General features: G+C 34.7%; 1 protein-coding gene across 3 annotated transcripts in view; it reads left to right on the forward strand.

Annotated features, from left to right (window-relative positions):
- LOC144435142 (G protein-activated inward rectifier potassium channel 3-like) overlaps positions 1 to 23595 on the forward strand; it is a 44791-nt gene extending 21196 nt beyond the window's left edge. For 2 of the 3 annotated variants that reach the window (XM_078123707.1, XM_078123706.1), the window contains exons 2-3: positions 4343 to 5649; positions 20675 to 23595. In XM_078123707.1, coding sequence (XP_077979833.1) covers positions 4400 to 5644 — 1245 coding nt within the window. In that variant the 5' untranslated portion in view covers positions 4343 to 4399 and the 3' untranslated portion in view covers positions 5645 to 5649; positions 20675 to 23595. Of the gene's footprint in view, positions 1 to 4342; positions 5650 to 8038; positions 10181 to 20674 lie in introns of those variants that run through there. The other variant, XM_078123708.1, reaches the window with a different exon arrangement.

Below are 23595 nucleotides of genomic sequence, written 5' to 3' on the forward strand. Positions count from 1 at the left end.
ATGACTTTACAAAATGAAGTGCTTAGACTCCATGTTTGCTGGTAACTTTGGTTACAAAATGGCCGGTAGTAAACAAGAGTGCTATGACGCTAGCTTCACAGTAGACTTTAACTTGTAAGATACATCATATCCCTCAATCCTAAATAACATCCTGACATGGTGTATCTTAACAACTAGCTTCACTCATACAAACTTAGTGTTCTGTTAATATATCACAACTATGTGTATAGTAATATTTATATACAGAGCCTCAACTAAATGCTTAAAATCTAAAACTTAAATATGCCAAAGGTTTAACTGTCTGCTCTCAGCACTCAACAAAGACACCATAAAACATTTCATTTGTATTTTTTTTTCTTTGACTTGAATATTTCACATTTAAGCAGGGTACTTTTGTTGTTAATCATTAAAAATTTGACAAGTATAAGCACTGATATGTAGCCATTCATACACTATATGTTGATAATGAAAATATTCCACAGCTGTGAATTTTGGTGGAATTCCCATAATCTGCTTTCATGGTGTGGAGGAATTATGTCAACTTTATCCAATTTTGGTTAAAAATTGTCAAAACAGCTGGTGAACATGTCTCCTTCCATTGATATAAAAGAAAACTTTTGACCCCCGATTAGGAATTTACTCCTGTTTTGCTCAACTTGTAGTTTTTTGAGAGCAAACAAACGTCTCCCTGGTAGAGAAAGAGGATGAACTGTAAGTTCAAATAATACTTTAAGTTGAATTTAAAGGCCCAGTATAGATTAGGATTAAACTTGAAGTGTGAAAAATAATTTTCAGGTAGAGCTATAAAATAGTTGGTCAAGATCAAAACAATAATCCTATGTAATCTTTATGACTCCAATGATAAGATAATAGGAATGTCAGAACCTGGGATTCAAACCCTGGGGTTTAAAACATTTATTGAAGTATCTATTTGGAGCATATTGAAAATATTTGAGTCTTCAGAATTGTGAGTTGAATTTGTTTGAACAGTTATCTGATGAAATCAACATTTCAAGTTATTGGCTTCAATTATACCACTGTAGTTTAACTCCACAGATCAATACACTCATTAAAGTGAATTATTAGGACATTAACTTTCCTAATGAGGTATTGTAAATAACAACCTGTAACCAAGATATGGTACTACCCTGTAGACAAAACTTGTGACTTTGTGTGGTAGAAGTGTTGATCTGTTGAAATGAAAATTAGTAACATACTGTATATACTTACATTTGAATCAACTCACATTTATTCATTGTATATGTAACACTTGTGTAACTTGGTTCTCCTGATGACCAGACATGGAAAGGAAAAGGAGAGAGAGAGGGAAAGTCATTAATTAAGGAAGCCAGCCTAGAATCTATGCTAATGTAGGGTGTTTCATTTCTAACTTTTTGCCAGACAAGTTTAGAAAAGTGAGTGACATGATTCAAGGCTATCAGAAACCTTTTGCACATGTTGATCTAGTACAAAGACATGACTTGGTGTTATTATCTCAAGAAGCTCTCTACACCAGAGAGAGCTTCTTTATGGTGTAGAGAGCTACTTGATATAGTAACAACAAGCCAAGACTATGGGCTGTGGGTGACCACACTACTGTTTGTAAATTGTTCCTTCCAGCTGTTTGACAAAATGTAGTGCATGACTACATACATACATAAGGATTTGAAGTGAAATAAGTAGAAGTATAAACTGAATGCAAATGTCACACACACACACACACAGGTGTTTTATATTTGTTTTGTTACCTGATGTGTACTATAGAGAGATAAACATAAAAAAGCAGTGTCACTGCACTGTTTGTTTTCTTTTCAAGACTAATCTCAGTGTTTTAGTGACACCAGTAAATACATGCAAAACTGCAGTCTTTACTGAACAGCTTTGATGCTGTTCTACTTCTATTTAATTTCCAACTTTGCAAGATCTGAGAGGTACATTTTAACTTTGGATCATGTATTAAAGCTGTTCTATTGAAGTGAGTATGATATGACAGATTCAAAGTCTAGTCAATACATTTTGTATTTTGTAAATAATGACTACCATGTACTTCAACTAGTAGAAAGAAAATCTGAACTTCAAACAGACTATTTATAGTGCTATAGTCTTGGAACTGTGCTCATAACAGTCGACAGCATGGATTCTAGGCTTTAAATAATGTCAAATGTAGCTTCCATGTCTTGGAAGCTATGCCCCATGAACCACCCTTTCAAAATGGGGTGGACTGATAAGGCTGGCCCAAGACACCCTATCCGTCACCACTTCAAGAATAGATGGGGTGATAAGGGGCAACCCAAATTATCCTAGCAGCCACACCACTAAAAACAAGGGTAGGGTTATGAAGATGTCCCAAGACACAGTATATTGTACGATCTACGATAGAGAGTCTGAATTCACAGTCCCTATATGTTGTGTAGAAAACAGAACAGCATGGATTCAAGGTTATATAGATAGACATAGTCTGAAGCCCATTGTTTTTACAGGATATTTTATTTTGTTACACTGTAGAAAAAGGACAGCGTGGATTGCAGACTACATTGTGATCTGTTTTTCACCATTATTTTGTTTGCTCATACTATTTTGGATTGATTGTTGACAGCATCAGCAATGAATCATGATGGTTCCTTTGTCAGTTGTCAGGAAAAATTGATGCGATGTACCAAGCTGTGATTTGGACATATCTGTTGAAAGTAAAACCTCCATTCACAATCCTCCTCCACAATAACACTGAGTAAATGTCACAACTAAAATGCAAGAATATTTTTTTTTTCAACTTTTCACTTTGCTGTATTAAAAACAGGAATTTTTTTTTCAATTGAGTCATGTTCACCACACTGCCATCTAGTGGTGAAAAGTAATCGTCAGTTTGTCATGAGGAAGGTAACAGTCACATTGGTGAAACAGAAACATAAACAAAAGTAACTTGGCTATGGATCAAAGAACATTTACTCTAATTAATAAAGTTCCAATCTCATGTACCTGTTCACCAAGGAATTCCTTTCTTCATCAATTAAAACTGTTGCACTGTCTAAAATAGAAAACAAACAGTAATGAAGTATACTAAATAAATGAAAGTGTTTTTCAGTGTAGCCTGGAATCCATATGGATTGAGATTTTAGATTTGGATATCAAAATCTAAAATTCAAATCTACATGAATTTCAGGCTAGTTTCAGTGTTTTCTTATACAAATTTGAACTTCATCTTTAATTAGTCTCAACTTGCAAGGTAGTGAATGAGATAGTAGAAGACCTTGGATAGTAATAGAGTTTTATCATTTTAATTTGTACATCTAATAACCAGGTCTGAATTCAACTAAATATAACATTTTTAAACTACTTTAGTGCAAATGTACATGTAGGGTACATCATTAGTGAGGGTAATTAACATTCCATAACAACCCTGAATGTATTAAAGTATGTCAGAACTTGTTGCAAAGTTTCAATTGCTTCTTCATAGGATAAACAGGGATGTTTGTTAAACCAAACTTATCATACTGCCTGTGATAGTGGTTCACCTTTCACCCATCCATTAACAGATATTAAATAAAGAGTTAATCAAATTGTTGAAGAGGGGAAAATAGGTATATAGAAGTGAGATGTACTGATAATAACAACCAGGTTGGTTCCTAACACTGACTGGCCACACAACAGTGTAATACTGGTAAATGATAATATTATCTTTACAAAACTATGGTAATTACACAACCAGCCCATTGGCAGTGGCTAACAAATTCAATTTAGCTCAAAACTAAATATACATTATGAAATAACAAATATGTACATGTACACTTGAATAAATCAACCGACTTCAGGTCAGTAATACCCATTTTGAATATTAACCAAGTTACAACCATTTTTTCCTCTATTGTACTCCCTCAACAGCATACAATTTTATCTTCTTTTTTCCTCTTATTTTTTTGGAAGCTTTCCACTGTTTGTCCTCTTACAGATACTAATAATAAATGTACTGTGGAGAGATATAAAAATCTCACTTTGTGTCATTGTAGGACAAAATGCTTAGCATTGATAAATTGGTACAGGTTGTATTGTAGAAATATCTAACTTATGTGTTCAGCTTGTTAGTTCTAGTTGTCTAGGTTGACATGATATGACATCTGAATGGTTGACAGAATATGTACTGCCATAACCAGTTTACATTGCTAATTTGGGTGTATGATAACTCCCCATAACTCTTGCCAACAGTAGATGAGAACTACCATAGATACAGATCAACGATGTAAACAGACTAGTGCTGTCAGACATGTGCTAGAGGTTTATTATTTCACCAACCTAAAGTAAGCTTTTGATTGATTTCTTTCAACATTTGTTTTTGTTTCTGTTTCAGATTCACTGCTTACATCTTTTGTAGTTTAGAAATAGAACCAGTAGTGAGAGTAGCAGCATGACTAGCAGTCCCTTATTACATCAAAATGACAACCGAAAGATATCTTTTAGCGATGCTGACCAACAACATACAGTGGATATGAATCAACTTACAGTGACATCAACAAAGTCATCCAGATCATCAGTAGGCAACATACTTCTCAAAGGTGACTTATATCGCAAACATCGACTAGTTAATAAAGATGGCAAAGTTAATATCAAACATAAATACCTTGGACAACCTGAAAGATATCTGGCAGATATCTTTACAACATTGGTTGACATCAAATGGCGTTGGAATCTCTTTATCTTTTCTATGGCATATACAGGTTCTTGGTTTGCATTTGCTGGCGTTTGGTGGTTAATTGCTTTAGGACATGGTGATCTGGTTGAGAGCAACTACAAAGACCCAAACTTTGTACCATGCGCATACAATGTGAATTCATGGTGGAGTGCCTTTCTGTTTTCATTGGAGACACAGACAACGATCGGTTATGGTTTTCGCGGCATGACTGAACAATGCTGGCCTGCTTTTATCGTTGTCATAGTTCAGTCTGTTGTCGCTTGCATGATTGATGCAGCTATGATTGGCTGCATGTTTGCAAAAATCGCAAGACCTAAAAAGCGAGCTGAGACTCTTATGTTTTCCAAAAATGCTGTCATAACAAAGCGTGATGGAAAACTTCGACTTGTGATGCGCATAGCTGATGTTCGCAAAAGTCTTATCTTAAATGCTCAAGTCCAGGCAAAACTGATACAACGTAAAACAACAGAAGAAGGTGAAGTTATACCACTGCATTACGATGACGTCCAAGTCGGGTTTCACCAAGAAGTAAGTCATATATTTCTTGTGTGGCCACTAGAAATCGAACACATTATTGACGAACACAGCCCATTCTATGAAACAGCGAAAGAAGATTTGGAAACTTCATATTTTGAACTTATTGTAATCCTGGAAGGTATTGTTGAACAAACTGGGATGACCACACAAAAAAGAGCCTCTTATTTACCAAACGAGATCCTTTGGGGTCATCGTTTTGACCAATCAATTGTGCAACTTGGTAAAAGTAATTATGAAATAGACTACACCAAGTTCAATAAAACATACGAAATAACAACTATGCCGACAAAAAGTGCAAGAGAATTGGATGAAGGCGCAGACGAGGAAGATCATACCAAGTACACTAAATACAATGGAACTCGATTCACTATGGTGCCAATCCCAGAAGATGAGACACTGATGAAAATTGAATCAACATTGTAGGAAAGGTAAGACAAATATTAGTGTATTTACCAGCTTACATTTCAAGGATCTGCATTAGAACTACGTATGCCTTTACAAGAATGTAAAATGACTGACTGTAGTGCAGTAAGCTTGGTTTTGAGACTTCTTGCACAGCAAATCCTTCAATAAAAACTGCAAAAAAGTATTCAAAAATATAAAGGGATGGTGTATACTGTACTCTGTGAGTAATGGGTACTGTGAACAATCACTTATGGTGTAGTGGTATGAGTACTAACAGCGCCCCCTAGAGTTGAGTCTTGCCAAACACATTTTGTCAACCACTAGGTATGTTCCTGTTTGTTCCTCTCTGTTATTGGTGAACTTGATGGTCACAGCAGTCAAATGTTATATTGATCACCACTACATATGTTTGAATGAAAATTTTAAAATTATCACTATACTGATGAAAGTGATTTCAGTCAAAATGCAAGGTGGAAGAAAATTATAATGTAAGAAACAACTAAATATGGTGATGCCATTCAAAATGATTTACAGTCAACCTAGGCTATATGTTCTAAAATCTTATTTCTTGACTGAACATGCATCAATATAATTATGTCTTGATTTGATTTCTTGCATTATTTTCACTTTAATGAGTTCACAAATTACAATAAAATAGAAATGTTTACAATTATTGCATTCTGTTCACAGATGATTTTGCAAGGTTTCCTCACCTTCAAAAATAAAAATAGTAATTCTTTGAGCTAGAGACATAGAATTTGAAAGCTATTGTAGTGCTGCTGTAGCTCTGGGGCAGAATAGTGACTTGTGGTACATTGAATTTGATTGTATGGGTTTTGTACTTCCATAAAAATAACCAATGACTATGAAGATGTGAAATGATATATTTCCAGTTGTACAGGCATGACTGATTGTAAACATAAAATACATGACTTTGATCCATACACTAAGGCATCGGTGCAATAAATTATGACAAAATCATTGCTAGACAACAACTACATGTAAGGCTATATCTTTCTTGTCTAATGTCAAGAAATAATGCGACAAGACAAGATGTGATGTGATGTGAAGACAGGGGCATGAATGTACAGTGTAATACCGACCTGGTTTGAATGGGAATGTGGGTGCAGCTGTAAAAATAAGAGTTGGGGATGGAGTGGTATAATGAATATCATCAATGTATCACCATGAAGGGGGGGGGGGGGGGGCAGGGTATTAGTAGGAAATACAACTATCGGTAGGTGCTAACTCACCTTGCTGCATTTCCTGTACAGATATATTATAATAATTAATAGATACAATCATACACCAATGGCAAATTTCTGTTGCCATATCAATTACACCAAATAAAGGAGGAAGGGACATGATAACTGCAGAGATAAGACATAGGGACACAGAAATGAGTACATGCCTTTCTACATTACGGAGAATACATGTTACATCATAATTAAGCTTAACAATCCATATATATGATGTAGTGTTTTTGTCATGGGTGGTAAGAAGATAACATCTACCTGAGTTCCCAAGATATTTTTAAAACAGGGTTATCCCATTCTTATTGGGTTTTTTTTTTTTAACAGTGTATATCCACAGAAGGCACTGTTATGTAGCATAATAAAGTTACTAATACTACTAGTACTTCTTCATTATGTGTAAAATTATGGAACAAGGAATGAATATATATGTTGACAATATCTGGTGTAGTGCAACTTTTTGAATTTCCAGGAACTGTGACTCCTACTGCAGGGAGTGTTGACACTTATTTGAATTGGGGGATTTCTAGTAGTAGTATTTGTATCATAAGCTGAATTTGGAAGGTGTGTCCGATGTAGACGATATCGAGAGTACGAAAATTGAACTAAATAATATGTTAATATCGGGTGCAATGCAATCAACGGTAGAGGGGGCTATTCCATTGTCCCATTTCTACCCGGACCCGTTGACACTTGAAGTGCTGCTAGCTGCTTTTGGTAGCTTACCTGAAGTGGTTTGATACCATTATCACAGTCTGTTTGAACTTTAACCGTCACCATGGCCAAAAAGAGAAAATATTTCAGAGAAAGGAAATGTGTATGACGAGCATGGAACAGGATGTAGGAACTCTCCTGAATCCGTTCTGTGTGAAAGGTCATGGGAATCTTAACTTGGATCAAACATTATGTGTATGTGGAAAGGCTAAAATAATAGGGACGATTACGATTACATGTAATGAAATATTAATATTGATGGGGTATTTTATGTCACCAGTCTTCATTTCTCAAAGTCAGATACAGATTTTCAGCGTAAGTTGAATACGGTTAAGGATTTTGTTTTCAATATTTTTAGTCAGGGCTTTGTGCCAAAATTGTAAACACCCCTATGATGAATGGTATCTTCATGCAAATTGAAGATCGGTACGAGTTTGTCACTTTTGGTAAAGGAAAGTATGACGCGGGACTCCAAAACTACTAAACTCCGCGAAAGGTATATATTTATGCACCTTTGGTTGGGGTTCTCGTCAACGGAATGTGATCTCAATCAATAACGTTATACGCAACTATCGTAAATCGATCAGCTGAGAAAGTTAGTGTCAACTATCTGCGATCGATCTCGGTATAAAACTTTTCGCTGTCGCTTTAGCCACGCACGCTGTGAATGTGCATCTATTGTGGCGGACTACGTGTGTAGACCTAGACATAGAGCATACACCTTTATTGTGTGTTGAATTATTCAGTCTCAGTAAGACTTTCCATTTATCTGTACTTCGACATTCCTTAGATTCATTTCGAGCGGCTTTCGTGCCTCGGATCGGACTTGGTACATCTGTGCCTAAACCATGACATTGTGTTACAGTGTAGCGAAACAGGTTTCTCGGAGTTTCTGTTACAGAGTCAGATAGATTGATAGACCCTCGATATTGGCCAAGACATTTGTTGACATCAATATCAACGGATATGCACTACGTGCATTGCGTGTATACACTGAAGAACACGTGATTTTGACTTTGTTTTCCGTGAACTTATTTATTACCTGCAACCCGGAATCAACTATATAATATACATTTCCAGGGTCTGTTTAGGAAGATTTTATCTGGAGCATTTTTTTTCAATTTTTTCCGAGGGGAAATTGAGTCACATTGCCGTCAACTTGGGAATGTGTTTTGTAACACTTGTACTGTTTTCACTTCACGTATCCTGACGTGACGGTCAATCATCAATGAGTAATGCAAGCGTTTGTTGCGTGATCTGAAACGTCTGCTGTTCCTGACCATCTTTTGGATTACTGAGTTTGTGATAACGATATCATACCAGACTTTTTCCTCCGACGATGAGTGTCGCACTGACCACTATAGATGGATATGCACCGATTGCGGCTAACGGTTGCCATGATTGGGTCAAACCCGCAGGAATAAATGGTGGAGAGAAGAGCCCAGCCTGTCGTACTGTGTCCTCCAGCTCTAACACCAGTCATCGGAGCATGGGTTTTGGGCGAAAGAGTAAACATTACAGACTTGTCGACCCAGGAGGCCGCTGCAATATTTCACATAATGCAGCCAGGAGACAAAGCTATAGATTTCTTGCAGATATGTTTACAACACTTGTGGATATGAAATGGAGGTACAATTTAACAATGTTCACCCTTGCATATGCTCTGAGTTGGCTTCTATTTGGTGTGTTATGGTGGCTACTTGCACTGGACCATGGAGATTTAGTCCCAGAAAATATTGCCAATGTAGACCGATTGCCATGTGTATCAAACGTGTATTCTTTCTCAACAGCCTTTCTTTTCTCTCTTGAGACCCAAACAACCATAGGTTATGGGTATCGATCAGTGACTGATGCATGTTGGATGGGTATGCTGTTAGTTGTGGTTCAATCAGTTGTCAGCTGTGTCATTGATGCAGTTATGATTGGCTGTGTTTTTGCCAAAATATCACGACCGAAAAAGCGTGCTGAGACTCTGGTTTTCAGTGAAAAATCTGTCATTGCCCTCAGAGATGATAAACTTTGCCTGATGTTCAGGCTGGGAGACATACGTAAAAGCCATATTTTAGAGGCACATGTAAGAGCACTTTTGATTAAAAAACGCATCACAAAAGAAGGAGAAGTGATACCTCTCTACCACTTTGATGTGAACGTCGGTTTCGATCAAGGATGGGATAGAATCTTTCTAGTGTGGCCGTTAGTTATTGAACACATCATAGATGAAAACAGTCCATTGTATGAAATATCAGCTGATGATCTAGAACATGCAGACTTTGAACTTGTTGTAGTTCTTGAGGGAATTGTAGAAGCTACAGGAATGACAACACAAAAAAGAACCTCATATTTGCCGCATGAAATATTATGGGGCCATCGGTTTGATCATCAATTAGTTGCCCTACATGGGGACAGTGAATACCATGTGGATTACTCCAGGTTTGATATGGTGCATGAGGTACCTACACCACGGTGCAGTGCCAAACAACTTCGCAACTTGCACAACGAGGGACCTGTCAGCAGTGATGGCAAGAAAGCCTTAAATGGAAATATACCAAATACAGTGTTTAAACTAGAAACTGAAATATGAAAACAGGTAATGTCTCCATCATTTCCACCAGTCAGCTGAACAAATTTGCTATTTAATAGGGCATGAGTTCATTCCCATTTAAAAGTCACTCTGACTACATAGCACTGTGGTGATCAGTTGACAAATTAATTCCATTTGTAAATTTAAACATATCAAACACCGGACATGATTTTGATAATTACATTTAGTGTTTGTCATACAAAGGCTGACATTTGTCAAATACACAGCGCTATTTCTGATATCGGAAATACTAATTATTGGCAGTGACAATGCAAGGCTGAATTTTGAGAAAAAACTAATTCAATAAAACTTTATGTTAGATCTGATTACCTATTCAAAAAACAAAATAGAGAATTCAGCCTGAGTACTTATTTTCATTATATTGGGTGTCTGTCATAACAGATTCTAAATGAATCAAATTAACCCAAAGATCCAAATAGTTTTCTCATTTTATTATAACATTAGCTAACTAAATTAATGATTGATTTGATAATGAATTATGTGTACTAATATTATACCAGCCACAATTTCCTTTTTATAGTTCAAATCATAACAATTTTCAGTCTAACGATTTTTGTCACAACTAGAAATTCAATCAATAAAAAGGTCTCTATGAAACGATTAAAGTTAGCAGCTGTTGTTCAAACAAATAAAGTCCCTGGTTTAATATTAAATGTTAGAGGAATGATTAAATTAGTTTGGCGAAGCACAGTAACTGGTAAATATTATACAAATCCATAATGTCATCAACTTTGTTGTACAGGAAAGTTTGGAGTTTTTCCAGCACTTTCTTTGTTAATTGAGAACAATATATGTTTATTTACTTTTAGTCTTTAACTTTTGTTTGTTTACAAAATCAACTTTAATCCACCGTAAATAAGATAAATGGATAATATATTTTTTTTAGCTTTCAAGGTCACATGTCAATAAGTGTCTGGTACAGAAAATACACAATCTGTAGGTAGAGGCAGGCAAAATAGAAAAAAACAGAAATAACTCTAAAATCAGATATGAAAATAAACATTTTATAGATAAAGTTTAAAAAATTTCATTTGAAGCCGCAGAAGTATTTTAATATTTGAACTGATTATAGTGTGAAATACACGGAAATACACAATGATCTTTTTTATTATAGTATATTCAGTTATTTGATTGAATGGATGAAGTGTGATTAGTTGTTATTCATGTCTAGTTTTAACAAAACACTCACTGTCTGTGGCGAGACTGTTCAACTATAAGTGATTTATACTGATATTAAACAAAGCTTTCCTGTGAGTGATTTCTCCTAATTCAAGACCAACAATAATGAACATCTGTCCACTGTAATTTACACTGGTTGTATCCCAGTATGGTGTGAGTCCCCAAAGGTGAAACTACCATAACCTCTTATAATATGTAAATGGTGTCATTTTGCAGTCTTGTCAAATGATATCAAATGAATCAAAGTGACATTTGTCATGCTATGTGATGCATACATATGTCAACATTAAGATCTGTAGCAGTTGATGTTCAAGTCATCCTTTAATAATAGTTTTGACTAAGGTGTTATAATGAAATGACAATGATTAGTTTGAAGGTGTATGGATGTTGAACATTATCTCTGAGATGGGAAAATAATAGTGTAGTTACAAAGTGTGTTAACCTGTTTCTTAGTCAGATCTGTGGCGCCATTACATTTGGGATAAGAATAAGTACATTTTTTGTATAGCATGTACAATACATGCTATAAGAAAGAGATATATCATGTCATTTTACTAGTACAGGCCATTGTGTAATAACAGACATAGTTGCCACCTCAAAAGTACACACTAAAGCAAAGAACTGATAATCCCACTCCTGCTTGCAGACAGCGTAAATCAGGATTCAATTCAGACATTATCCCTTCACTGTTCTGTGTCGACTCATATACTTTGATATTGGGCATGCCTGCACAGTGCTAGCAGTTTCTTAATCTAGTTTTCAGTTACAGTTTTTCGGAAGATAGAGATAGGAAGGGAGGTTATCAGTATTGAATTTTGACTTACTTAGTCTACAAGCATGACTAATATCACCCTAAAGGGCCATAAAAACTTGTACTATCACTCTCCATTTTGCATTTGTAGCATTCAAACAAACCTGTGGATGGATGCACATGATATTTCAAATGAATCAACTGTCATTTTCTCCCAAGCTGTAACATCTATGTAGGTGTCTGATTCAACATGACTTACTTGAGACAGTGAAATTAATTAAAGGGATGAGTAGAAGAGATTGTCTGTGACGGTAACAAGGACATAGCTATGACAGCTTAGTCATCAAGAGTCTGACATACGATATATTCTTGGCACGAACCATGCACATTGTCGTACCATCAATCAACATAACATGTAACAAAGTTAACCACTGTTGCAAAATATGTCTCATGTTTCTTTTCTTTCCCGACAATGCGGGTAGCTGATATTATATTACAGTGTGGTATGTTTTTAGATTAGTAGCGGCAAATAATTTATAAAATCAAAAGAAGTAGATTGTCATGACAGGTTTACTTGATGAGTCTTTGATGCTGCTGAGTGCTGTCTTTCACTACAGCCTTGTGTAACAAATGAATGTGTTGAAAAATTAGTGTCATAGTCTGAGACGATGTTTGTTCATCAGAATGATTTGTCACTTTTGAATAGGAAAAACAAGTAGATTTGGACATGAAATGATGTATAATAATGAGGAATTTTAGTGCAGTGCATGGACAACACTAGAATTCATTTTTTTTTCATTTCATAGAAATATAATAATTTGTTATTACTTATCTAGAACAGGGTATATAGTTTACGTTATGTCTTGATACGTGAGTGACTTGTAAATAGTTATTCATACATGTATCTGCCAAAGTAGTGAATATGAATCTGAAGGTAAACACGTTAACATTTAAGTTCTTACTGCAATAATTCAACACATATAGGCCAACAATACATAGCAAAAATATATATCGCCAGGTAAATTAACATTTTAGAAGTGTCCATGGCAATATTTTTACAAATATGGAAGAAAGTAGTGGAATTGTATTGCCAGGTAAACACATTTATAACAGATGTTGGAATATCGATAATGCTATTTTTACCAAAGGACCGAAGAAGGCAAAATGATCTCTTGTTAAAGTGTGATGTTGTAACATTTTATCTATGTTATATACATTATTACCGCCAAGGTGAAGTCAAGTTTTAAATGCATCGTTTCTACCGTGAGTAAATTTACATGTGGCAAAGAAGATACAAATAGTCTAGAAGTTGTACATTATTGGGTTTGCCATTGATAAATTGCAGTAATTAGTGTGTTAACAACTTTAATCAAAGATCTTTCTGATGCTGTAATCAGGTCAACTTATTTCAAAGTGTCTCATTATGTTACACAAATTTGTAATGGTGATAGGACCAATACCATGGCAACACAAACTGACTACAATACAATGTTAACCTATGTCACAAACTCTGCCGTAGTAGGTATTGTGTAAAGTGGTAGTTACTTTTAACTCAATGAAAAGGTTGGATTTCAAAGTGACTGTAAATAATAGTATTAAAGTGCAGTGGATCTGTGGTGTGTTAAAAGTCTCACAAAAGGGTGATACTGGAAAATCTATAATATTGACTTTTTAAAAAGCTGGGTATGTGAGTAAAGTTGGTATCTTCACGTGTCACTTTGCAAAGGAGCTTGTAGAATTGAAATTGTCAGTAGTAACATATACATGTATTAGCATAGAATCCAGTCGTGTGAGGAATTTTGGTTGTCACCTTTTCCCCTACTGTATGGGGAAATGTGAAAGCCAAAATACGCACACCAACTAGATGCAGTATGTAGCAGTTTCACTCCATTGTTCTCGGTCCTCCGCTAGAACCACTAACAGATCTATCATGTGCAAGCTCATATCAAAACTCTTTTTTTTTTGTAAACAATATTCCTCACCTCTTTGAAAGTCAAGCATACCCTATGTCATAGTCTACAAATGCCTCTCTCTTGTTCAGATTAATGCTTCCTCAATGTCATTTTCAAGTGGAAATCATACTATATTCTCAACATGACAGCTAGATTTTCCGATTCGGCCTACCAGTTGACTAATACTGTGCATCCTCCATGAATTAGAACGGCTTCCGATGTAGCAGTTCGGAATATTTATTACCGCTTTGAACAGAAAATGAACAGATTTGGGTACGTACGTAGTGAATTTCGCAATTCCAACAATAACTGAAGCTAGGGAATTGACTATTTTATGAGAAAAAACCATGGAAATAATTGTAGAGAGATTTTAGATTGGCCTTGTTATAGAATCGTAGCTTTGTTTTTCTTTTCAAACCTTATTAGAAAATAAAAATAAAAACAAAATGGCGAGTCACACAAAATAAAATATAAAAAAGCATTGTAAATGAAAACAAAGCTACAATTATTGCAACTACCACAAACTGAATTTTAGGTGATACATGTTAATTGACTAGGCTTCTTCATGGTAATATTGACATGATAGGTTAGCCTAGAGACCTGGCCTGATCTCATTATTTGTACCATAGCTATCCAAACCTGTGCCAAATCTTTACCCTTGGTAGCCCAGAAATGTGTTCTTAATTTGAAATTACACCCACATTGATTTTACATCTAAGAGTGGTGCAGTGGAAATTCTGGAATCCATGCAAATGGAGGAGTTGGGTGGGTGGGGGTGTCGAATTTGTTATTTCCTCATCAAAATTCAAATTTCCCATTTGCCTGGATTCTAGGCTAAGAACACACTTTGACTGATGTGGTGATAATTTGTTCAATATTTGATATTTAATAATTTATATATTAAAATGAGTATATGGCAAGTGTTTACCTAATGCATTTAGAATTTTACAACTGCTAATATAAATCAGCCAAGTCCACTCACATTCCATATTTGCAGGAAATACGTAATGTTTTACACATCATTATGATGTGTGTCTGGCTAATAAAGCAGTGATCTGTAAAGCCATAATGATTTGAGACTAGTTAAAAAAACGAATTTTGTCCTTATTTGCCAATCCTGGAAGGAAACCCAAAATTCATACTGTAGACTCAGAAAATATATTTTGATTTGACTGGTGTGTATTGTATGACAGGTGTGTTCACTTGTAGTTCCCATTAAAAGTGCAACAAGATATTTATACTTGTAAGTTGTAGTTCCAAATTACTAGCTGGCAGCTGCTTTTAGTAATTCTTGTAATATGTGTATGAGTTACTAAAAAAATTGCTTGGCTGAGGGTTATTAAAACTATTAATATGACATCATAGTATGCTTTTCCTTGTAGACAAGAGTGAAGTCTTTTTTTTTTTGATGGAATTTTGAAACTGTTGGCATCTGTAATTGAAGCATTCATCCTGTTCTCCTAAACAGGCAGTTGTACAACTCAACTTGTGTGGAAAGTATTAGCTAACCACGACTCATTTTGTTTCACATACAAGTAGACTCATTTGATGAAATCTTAGATATTTGCCTTCATGTTCAAAAATTCAATTTCGAATCAGGTTTGTAAAGATTTACATACACTACCCAAACTATGGAAAACAATATTCCATGATTACCCTTAATGACAAAATTATGTATTTTATCATCAATATAGGACAAAAATAAAAATGCAAAGAATCTTGCCAAGTATGTACAGATAAAAAAGTATGAGGCTCTATCTCTCTAGATATTTAAAATGTTGAATGAAATTCTCAAATGCTTGACTCTTGAGTCTGTCACTGTGAATTCACAATGGCTGCCAAACTGTGCTGCAAACTGTATAAATAAGAAGTGGCCTTTTTCTCGACAACAAAAGCAGTTTAGAAATAATCACTCTTATAGAAAATGTTGAGAACAATTTAGAAGTGCATGATTTTGTGAAATCTGCCTTGAGGCTAGAGCAGTATTCTCTTACATGTAAAAAAACAAATACATTGACAGCACACACATACATATACACAGTATGGTGATTTCATGGATGAACAGCTTGCATCTAATAACCAGTTACATAAGACTTTAGATGAAATTTTAAGTCAGATGGTGTCATGGCAGTAATTGAATTTACTTGTACATGTAACTGTTTAATGTTTATCCATTCAGTTTATTCAGTGTTTGGTCTCGATCTTTTACCATTTCTGCACTTTGATATGAACATTTAAGGGCTACATACATACATATATACATACATACACACACACACACACACATACCAACACGTACGTACATACGTACGTATGTGTGTGTGTGTACATACATACATACATACATACACACATACATACATACATACATATGTACATACGTACGTACGTACGTACGTACATACATAAATACATACATACATACATACATACATACATACATACATACATACATACATACATACATACATACATATTAACATGTCAACTTCAAAACAATATATTAAACATACTTGCAAAGATAAACCACATATATTGAAAATCAAATTGTGCAATTCTCCTGAATAAAATCCTTTCTCTGAACATCAGAAAGGAGATAGGTTATACTTTTAGATAAATCACAAATCTAGATATGTTGGACTGCCCTAAGGAAAGTTAACTATATGAATTGAAATGTAGAGGATCCACCAAGTGTCAGTACTTGACCCCCTATGTTACAGGTCATTTTAAAAACACGCAGTTTGTGCCCTGTCATTTTAGTGGTGAACCAGTGATACAGAGTTTAATGAAGTGCCACCTTCCTCGGATATATGTACACAATATGATTAATGTGAGTTGTCAGTTTCTTTTAACTAATTTGTGGATGGACACCAATATAAAGTACAGTGTACACCCAGAGTCTTAAAATGATAAAACGTGAGGTTCTTAAAACTCACATGGTGTTAGAATTCACGACATTTTTTCCCAAAGAGATAATGATGTCACAGTTTAATTTGTCACACATGAGCCATGATGGCTAGAATGATCTGTATGCATTCAAGTGTGTAATAAACAAATGCATTTAATTAACTTTTTTTGCAGAAAACATAAGCTTAGTAATAGTTAACATGGTATAGGTATACCGTGATTGTAAGTCATATGCTGTGGCATCACTCCTTTCGTTAATCCCGTTAAAAGAATCCCCAGTGACTTGAATTTCAGCAGTGACTGTCGCTTTAAAATTTGACCTTGTTGTACTGGCCCTTCCAGGTGCTTTTAAGATATTATATAGATTGAATGAACTCATTCATTAAATGTACTTAGGGTAATTGCTATGTGTCACAAGCTGACAAAGGCCAACTGTGTATTGCCATCATGTCAATAGGACTGTTGTCCACTTGTTAATGAAAATCATTACTGACATCATGCCGGAAGGCTTTAATATAGAAATAATAACACTGATTAAAATAATCACAGTGAAATATTAAATCATAAATTATCAAAGCCTGCAGGCTTAAGATGGAATGATAATAGTGGCGAAATACTTCAACATAACACACACTGTGTCATCATCAGAACTGTGATTATCTATAGACATGATGTCATGGCATGTACTAGAGATATGTTATGAAATAATAGTTGGCAGACAATTGATTTCATACATGTATCTGTTTCCATGTATAGCGTGATTGACTTTAAAGGCCAGGGTTTCAATCCCAGGTTCTTGCATCAGTGTTATCTTATCATTAGAGTCATAAGCCGCTGTAATCCAGAGGAACTTACATTTCATCAGGACTTACTTTTTATATTACTCTGCTCTTACACCCAAAAGTTTTAAAAAATTGAACTGGGCCTTTAAAAACTACACATAAAGGTTGAGTCATTTTTGCAGTAGAAGTTGTGTCTTTTTTAGTCATACATGTAGCTGCAATAAATACTAATGGGGAATGTTATGTTTTTGACTTTGATTTATGAGAGTGGCAATATCTTTGATTTGGTCATTTTGTCTTCTACTTACACAAACTGTATTTATCAAGAAGTGAGACTGCTTGATTTATGACTTGGGAAGAGTGCATCGTGAAGTGCAGAAAAAAAATCCAATTTGTGAAAGAAATTGATTTCATTGTGTAGAAAATGAGCACATCCAATATCCACCATGTACATCAGATTGTAACACTTGCAAAAAAGGATATTTCAGAAAGTAAAACCACATTAATATTTTTCATAAATAAACTGTAATTTTTAATTATATATAATTATTACTTTTATGTGTATGTATTGTTTTTATACTTATACTTGTACCTAAAGAGACTTTAAAATATCATAAGCCACTTATCTTTATTGTCAATCTTTGAGTGTGAAACAAACTTATATTTATACTGAAGAAAGAATAATTATATATTACCTAATGACAATGAAAGTGTCTACTTCTGCAGTTGTTAATATCTAATGACTCTCGTTGGCTTTTTTTCCTGATACACAAATCCATGCATTATAAGAAAAACTATGATGTACCTGTATATCACTAGCCTAGTAGCCTAGTATCTAGTCATGTGAGAATGTTGACTATCAATAGCGTCACTTCATGATTAGAACCAACTCAGAGATTGTACCGTACAAGTAAATGGACATTACAAATATTAATGAATCAGTCTCAGTAGACAGGAGTTGCCAATCATAGACAGATTTCATAATGGACATAGATGTATCTGTGGTGGGTTGAATGTCATAATGGATATAGATGTATCTGTGGTGGGTTGAATGTCATAATGGATATAGATGTATCTGTGGTGGGTTGAATGTCATAATGGACATAGATGTATCTGTGGTGGGTTGAATGTCATAATGGACATAGATGTATCTGTGGTGGGTTGAATGTCATAATGGATATAGATGTATCTGGTGGGTTGAATGTCATAATGGATATAGATGTATCTGTGGTGGGTTGAATGTCATAATGGACATAGATGTATCTGTGGTGGGTTGAATGTCATAATGGACATAGATGTATCTGTGGTGGGTTGAATGTCATAATGGATATAGATGTATCTGTGGTGGGTTGAATGTCATAATGGATATAGATGTATCTGTGGTGGGTTGAATGTCATAATGGATATAGATGTATCTGTGGTGGGTTGAATGTCATAATGGACATAAATGTATCTGTAGTGGGTTGAATGTCATAATGGACATAGATGTATCTGTGGTGGGTTGAATGTCATAATGGACATAGATGTATCTGTGGTGGGTTGAATGTCATAATGGACATAGATGTATCTGTGGTGGGTTGACCATTGCTGCAGGAAATTGTCTAATTTTAGGTTTGAATACATGGCCATTACGGGAAATGCTAGGTGTGATGGGAGACGAAAGTCAAAATCACCACACAACTAGATACAAGAATACTAGCCCAGAGATTTGTCGTTGGCTATAAGAATCAACTGATCCTCCCAATTTGAAAATCAACACAACAAATCTCTAGTGTTGTATCTCACATGACAGGTGGCAACAATCAAACGTGTTTGCACTGCAGAGTAGTGTTAACAATGCCCCCCCCCCTCCCTCAGTGTGAAAGTATAATTATGTACCAAGAATAATGCTGTGACTACATGCACTTAAATTGATGAAATTTGACATTTAGTAGCTGGAGACCAGAGTTTCATTTCTTATACACCAAACCAATGATTTACTTGGTAAACATGTTGTAACCTCAGGGTATGGGTTGAAGGGTGATATTTTACATACATTGCAGTGTGGGAACATATATATTTCAGTGATAAATTCTGTTGTTATGATAAAACACTTGATTTTCTACTCAGTTGCTTATTTGTATTCTAGCCATTCTGTATTCCATGTTAAGTTGATGCTTTATTTCATACTGTGTATTTGCTGTGTGAAGTCCTATTTAAAAAATAAGAACGCATTTCAGCACAGTGAGAATTGATTTTTTACATCTTTTGGAAAAATAATTGTATTAGCGTCAACACTGTTTTTGCTAAGGTTGGCAAACCTAGGCCTCGCCATGAGTCCAGTGAGTCATCTGGGTATTTATGACTTGCCTTTCCCCTACAAGTGCCAAAAGTTCTCGCAAAACTGGATTCTAGGGCTAGACCAAAGTAACAGAAAGGAGGGACAGGGTAAAAATGGCAATTTCTAGATAGAAGCTATCATAATGTTGTTTGGAAACCCCAATAAAATTACTGGAATCCTAAGAGATTGTACATACCGGTACTAGTACTTACCACCCTTAGGAGAAGAAGAAAAACAATTATTGTTTATTAAAACTGAGAATCCATGCATGCTACTAGGCATTTTATTTTTCCACTTTTACAAAAATATTAATTTCACATGGCAAGTATTACACTAGAAACTGAAAAACACAATTGATAGAGACATGGTGACACACACACATGCTCCTAAAATTATCAGGTGACAATTGTAAAACCTTTGCCATAAATGGAAAAGAGGATTTTCACCCTCACTCTTTAAACTGGTATGTTCAGTGTCACTTTATGAAATGTTCAACATTTGTCATGTCACTTTCACTGACTGTAACATGTACTTGTTGGCCTTTTCAAATCTCTAACTTTTGATGTATATCTGTTCTTCTTTTTACAGGCTGTAGTTTTTCCAGGTATGTGAACGACATCAATGTGTACAAAGTGGTCAACACAAAGTGGTCAACACAAAGATATGACTTTGTTCTCAAGACAGTAGAAACCAAACACAAGATTTCACATGGCAGTCTTCGGTGCTCAGATATCAAGAAATATTTCTCAAGCTATTTACAGAGTATTTAATTCCGATTTTGTATGCAGTTGTTCAGAACAAACTGTACAAAATTGACTAGTAGTGAGTGATTGTTAGATTGCTAGTATGTACATTTGTTTTGTAGTGGGCCAGTGATTTCTATTCAAGTTATACAGACAGGTAAACTTGGGTAGGGGCCAAGTAGGGCAAGTGTTAAAGTGGTCAAACATGGATGCCGCGATTAATTCCAGTACCTTTGTGATGAAAATAGCAACAGATTTCAGAACACATTAAATCTGATTTGAAAGTGTGAGAATTATTGAGTGGAAAACATAGTAATAACAGTTGCAGAACTATTTCAGTACTTATTGTTCATGGCTTATAAACTGTGTGTACACACTATTGATGTCAAACCATTAGATATTATAACGTGTCATAAAACGACATCTTTCAATGTATTTTGTTGGTCACTTTCGCAATACGAAAAACAAGATGTAAAACTTTCAACACATTGTCAGAGAGTATAATCAAAATATTTCTAACCAGGAGTGTTTCATGAGATGGTACATTCATTTTCTCACCAAATTTATACATCTAGAAACTGACAAGTCGTTTTCTCACAAAATGTACGGTATACAAGTAGTTCTAAAATACTAATACATGTTTTACATATCAAGGAACAGTTAGGCAGTTTTTATTATTAATATATCCAGGTGATTCAAATGTTGGCTGTCTCTTTTAATCAGTTCAGTTTGAGGAATATAAAGTGATGCAAGAGACCATGTTATAATCGTTGAAATATCACAGTACTATCTGTGAGATTTGGGAAGTCGTACCCATCACTTATAAAATACAGGAATTATAGATTACAGTTTTGATAAAGGAGTGTGTCAGAAATCTGTAAAGATAACTATTACTGTATATTGGTTCAGTTCTTTTTTTTCTCACTTGTGTCAATATGTTATAATACCTGGAAGTTTACAATTTAAAAACCTATGCAAAATAACGTGCATCATTATAAACAAAGAATTTTTTTCAAAAAATCCTCCAGATACAATCTATGCAAGTTATCTGGGAATTATACTAGAAATTGTACTTTTTTTTTGCTTATGATCTTAGTTATGCAATCTCACATAATGATTGGGTGTTCCTATGGTGACACCTTGAAAATTAGTCAATATGTCCAATTGGTATTATAGCACTATTTAACAGTTCTATGAAAACATTGTAAATAATTTATGATAATGAAGTACTAGTAATGTAGAATTCGTTCAAAAATGAGTAGATCTTGCCAGAAATGAAGTGATGTAACTTTAACCATAAAATACTGCCCTTGATGATCCCATCTGATCGTTGTTTTTTTTAAAAACCTCAAAAAGTCACACAGGTGGCGTTAACTAGTCATCTACATATTTAAACCATGGTTTGGAGAACTTTTTTCGATGTTTGGTAACCTAAGCTCGGTTTGGGGGTTTTTATCAATTATTTAGAAGTAGACTTTATTCAAGTAATTATGGGTCATTTCATATTCTCTACTCAAATATGAATTTATCAAAATTATTCTTAAAATTTGATGCTAAGGAAGTGACGACTATGTATTGTTATTATGTAAATTTTTGCTAATGATTTTTTCAAGTTTTCTATAAATGTTGTTTTGGATATTTGCAAATATTTTTTTATGACATTACAATATCTCCTCTCCTTTTTTTGGGAAATTTTCAGAGTTTTACTGTAGTGGAGTTTTCCCTTGAGCAATAATCAGTGATTAACTCACCATTGAGAACAATGGTTTGATCTTTTACATAAATACAAGTAGTTAGTTATATTCAATCCTAAGATATCAGGAATAGTTTAGATAGATTTTCCCAGTTTTGAATGAAACAGAGATGTCACATTCAAAGTGGATTTTTTTGTCCAAGTTCTATTTTCTTGGACTTACACTTGACAGTTTTATCGAGGTGACACATGTATGTACCATATTGCACATGTCAACACCTTATGTTTCTTGTATAACAGGTTAGCTCTCCAAGTATACAGTCTTTATTTTTTAGAAAGTTCCATTTTGTGGCAAACAATACTAACTTTGCATATACCAGGTTTTTCTGATAGAACACTAAATTAAAGAGTACCCATGGATGGCCCTTCATGACAACATCCAATATGTAGCATTGCGTCAGTGGCAAAATATCCTCCGATGTGCAAGAATTCCATGGATGTTGATCTCATAGAATCAGATTATTCCATGTTGGTCCACTGGAATTCATTTGTTTTCTTGTCTATCTATCTACTGACTAATCTGATGATACTCTGTGAACAAGGCAAAAACATGATCAGAATGTTTAAAAACCTGTTGAATTTTGTTGAGACCAACTACTTGGGTTTTTTTGTTGTGTGTACAGTGTGTGTTATATTGGGAAAACCTTGTACATGTACACTGGATCGATAACAGCGGTCAGTTTATTATTCTGATACTGTGTATATTCTAAGGTTTATTATCCGAAATTTTTCATGGGTGTATCCTGCAATAAGTGTGTTTCCTTTGAAATATACATACCCAATACATGTTCAAACCATCTGTTCAAAACATCTGTACCAGTAGCATCAGTTAGCACCATTTGGGTGTAGATAATGTGAGTCACTAAGTACACAGTGACCGGTACCTTTAACCAATGTAAGAATTGAAAAAAACCTGTGTCTCTCTTTATGTGTGATGCTTTTATCTTTAGAGAAAGAAAGTGTACTAATTTGTTGTGTGTTCAGCTTGGACAAAATAAACATATATAAAAATA

This window comes from Glandiceps talaboti, chromosome 5 (assembly GCF_964340395.1).
Source record: "Glandiceps talaboti chromosome 5, keGlaTala1.1, whole genome shotgun sequence".
Lineage (NCBI taxonomy): Eukaryota > Metazoa > Hemichordata > Enteropneusta > Spengelidae > Glandiceps > Glandiceps talaboti.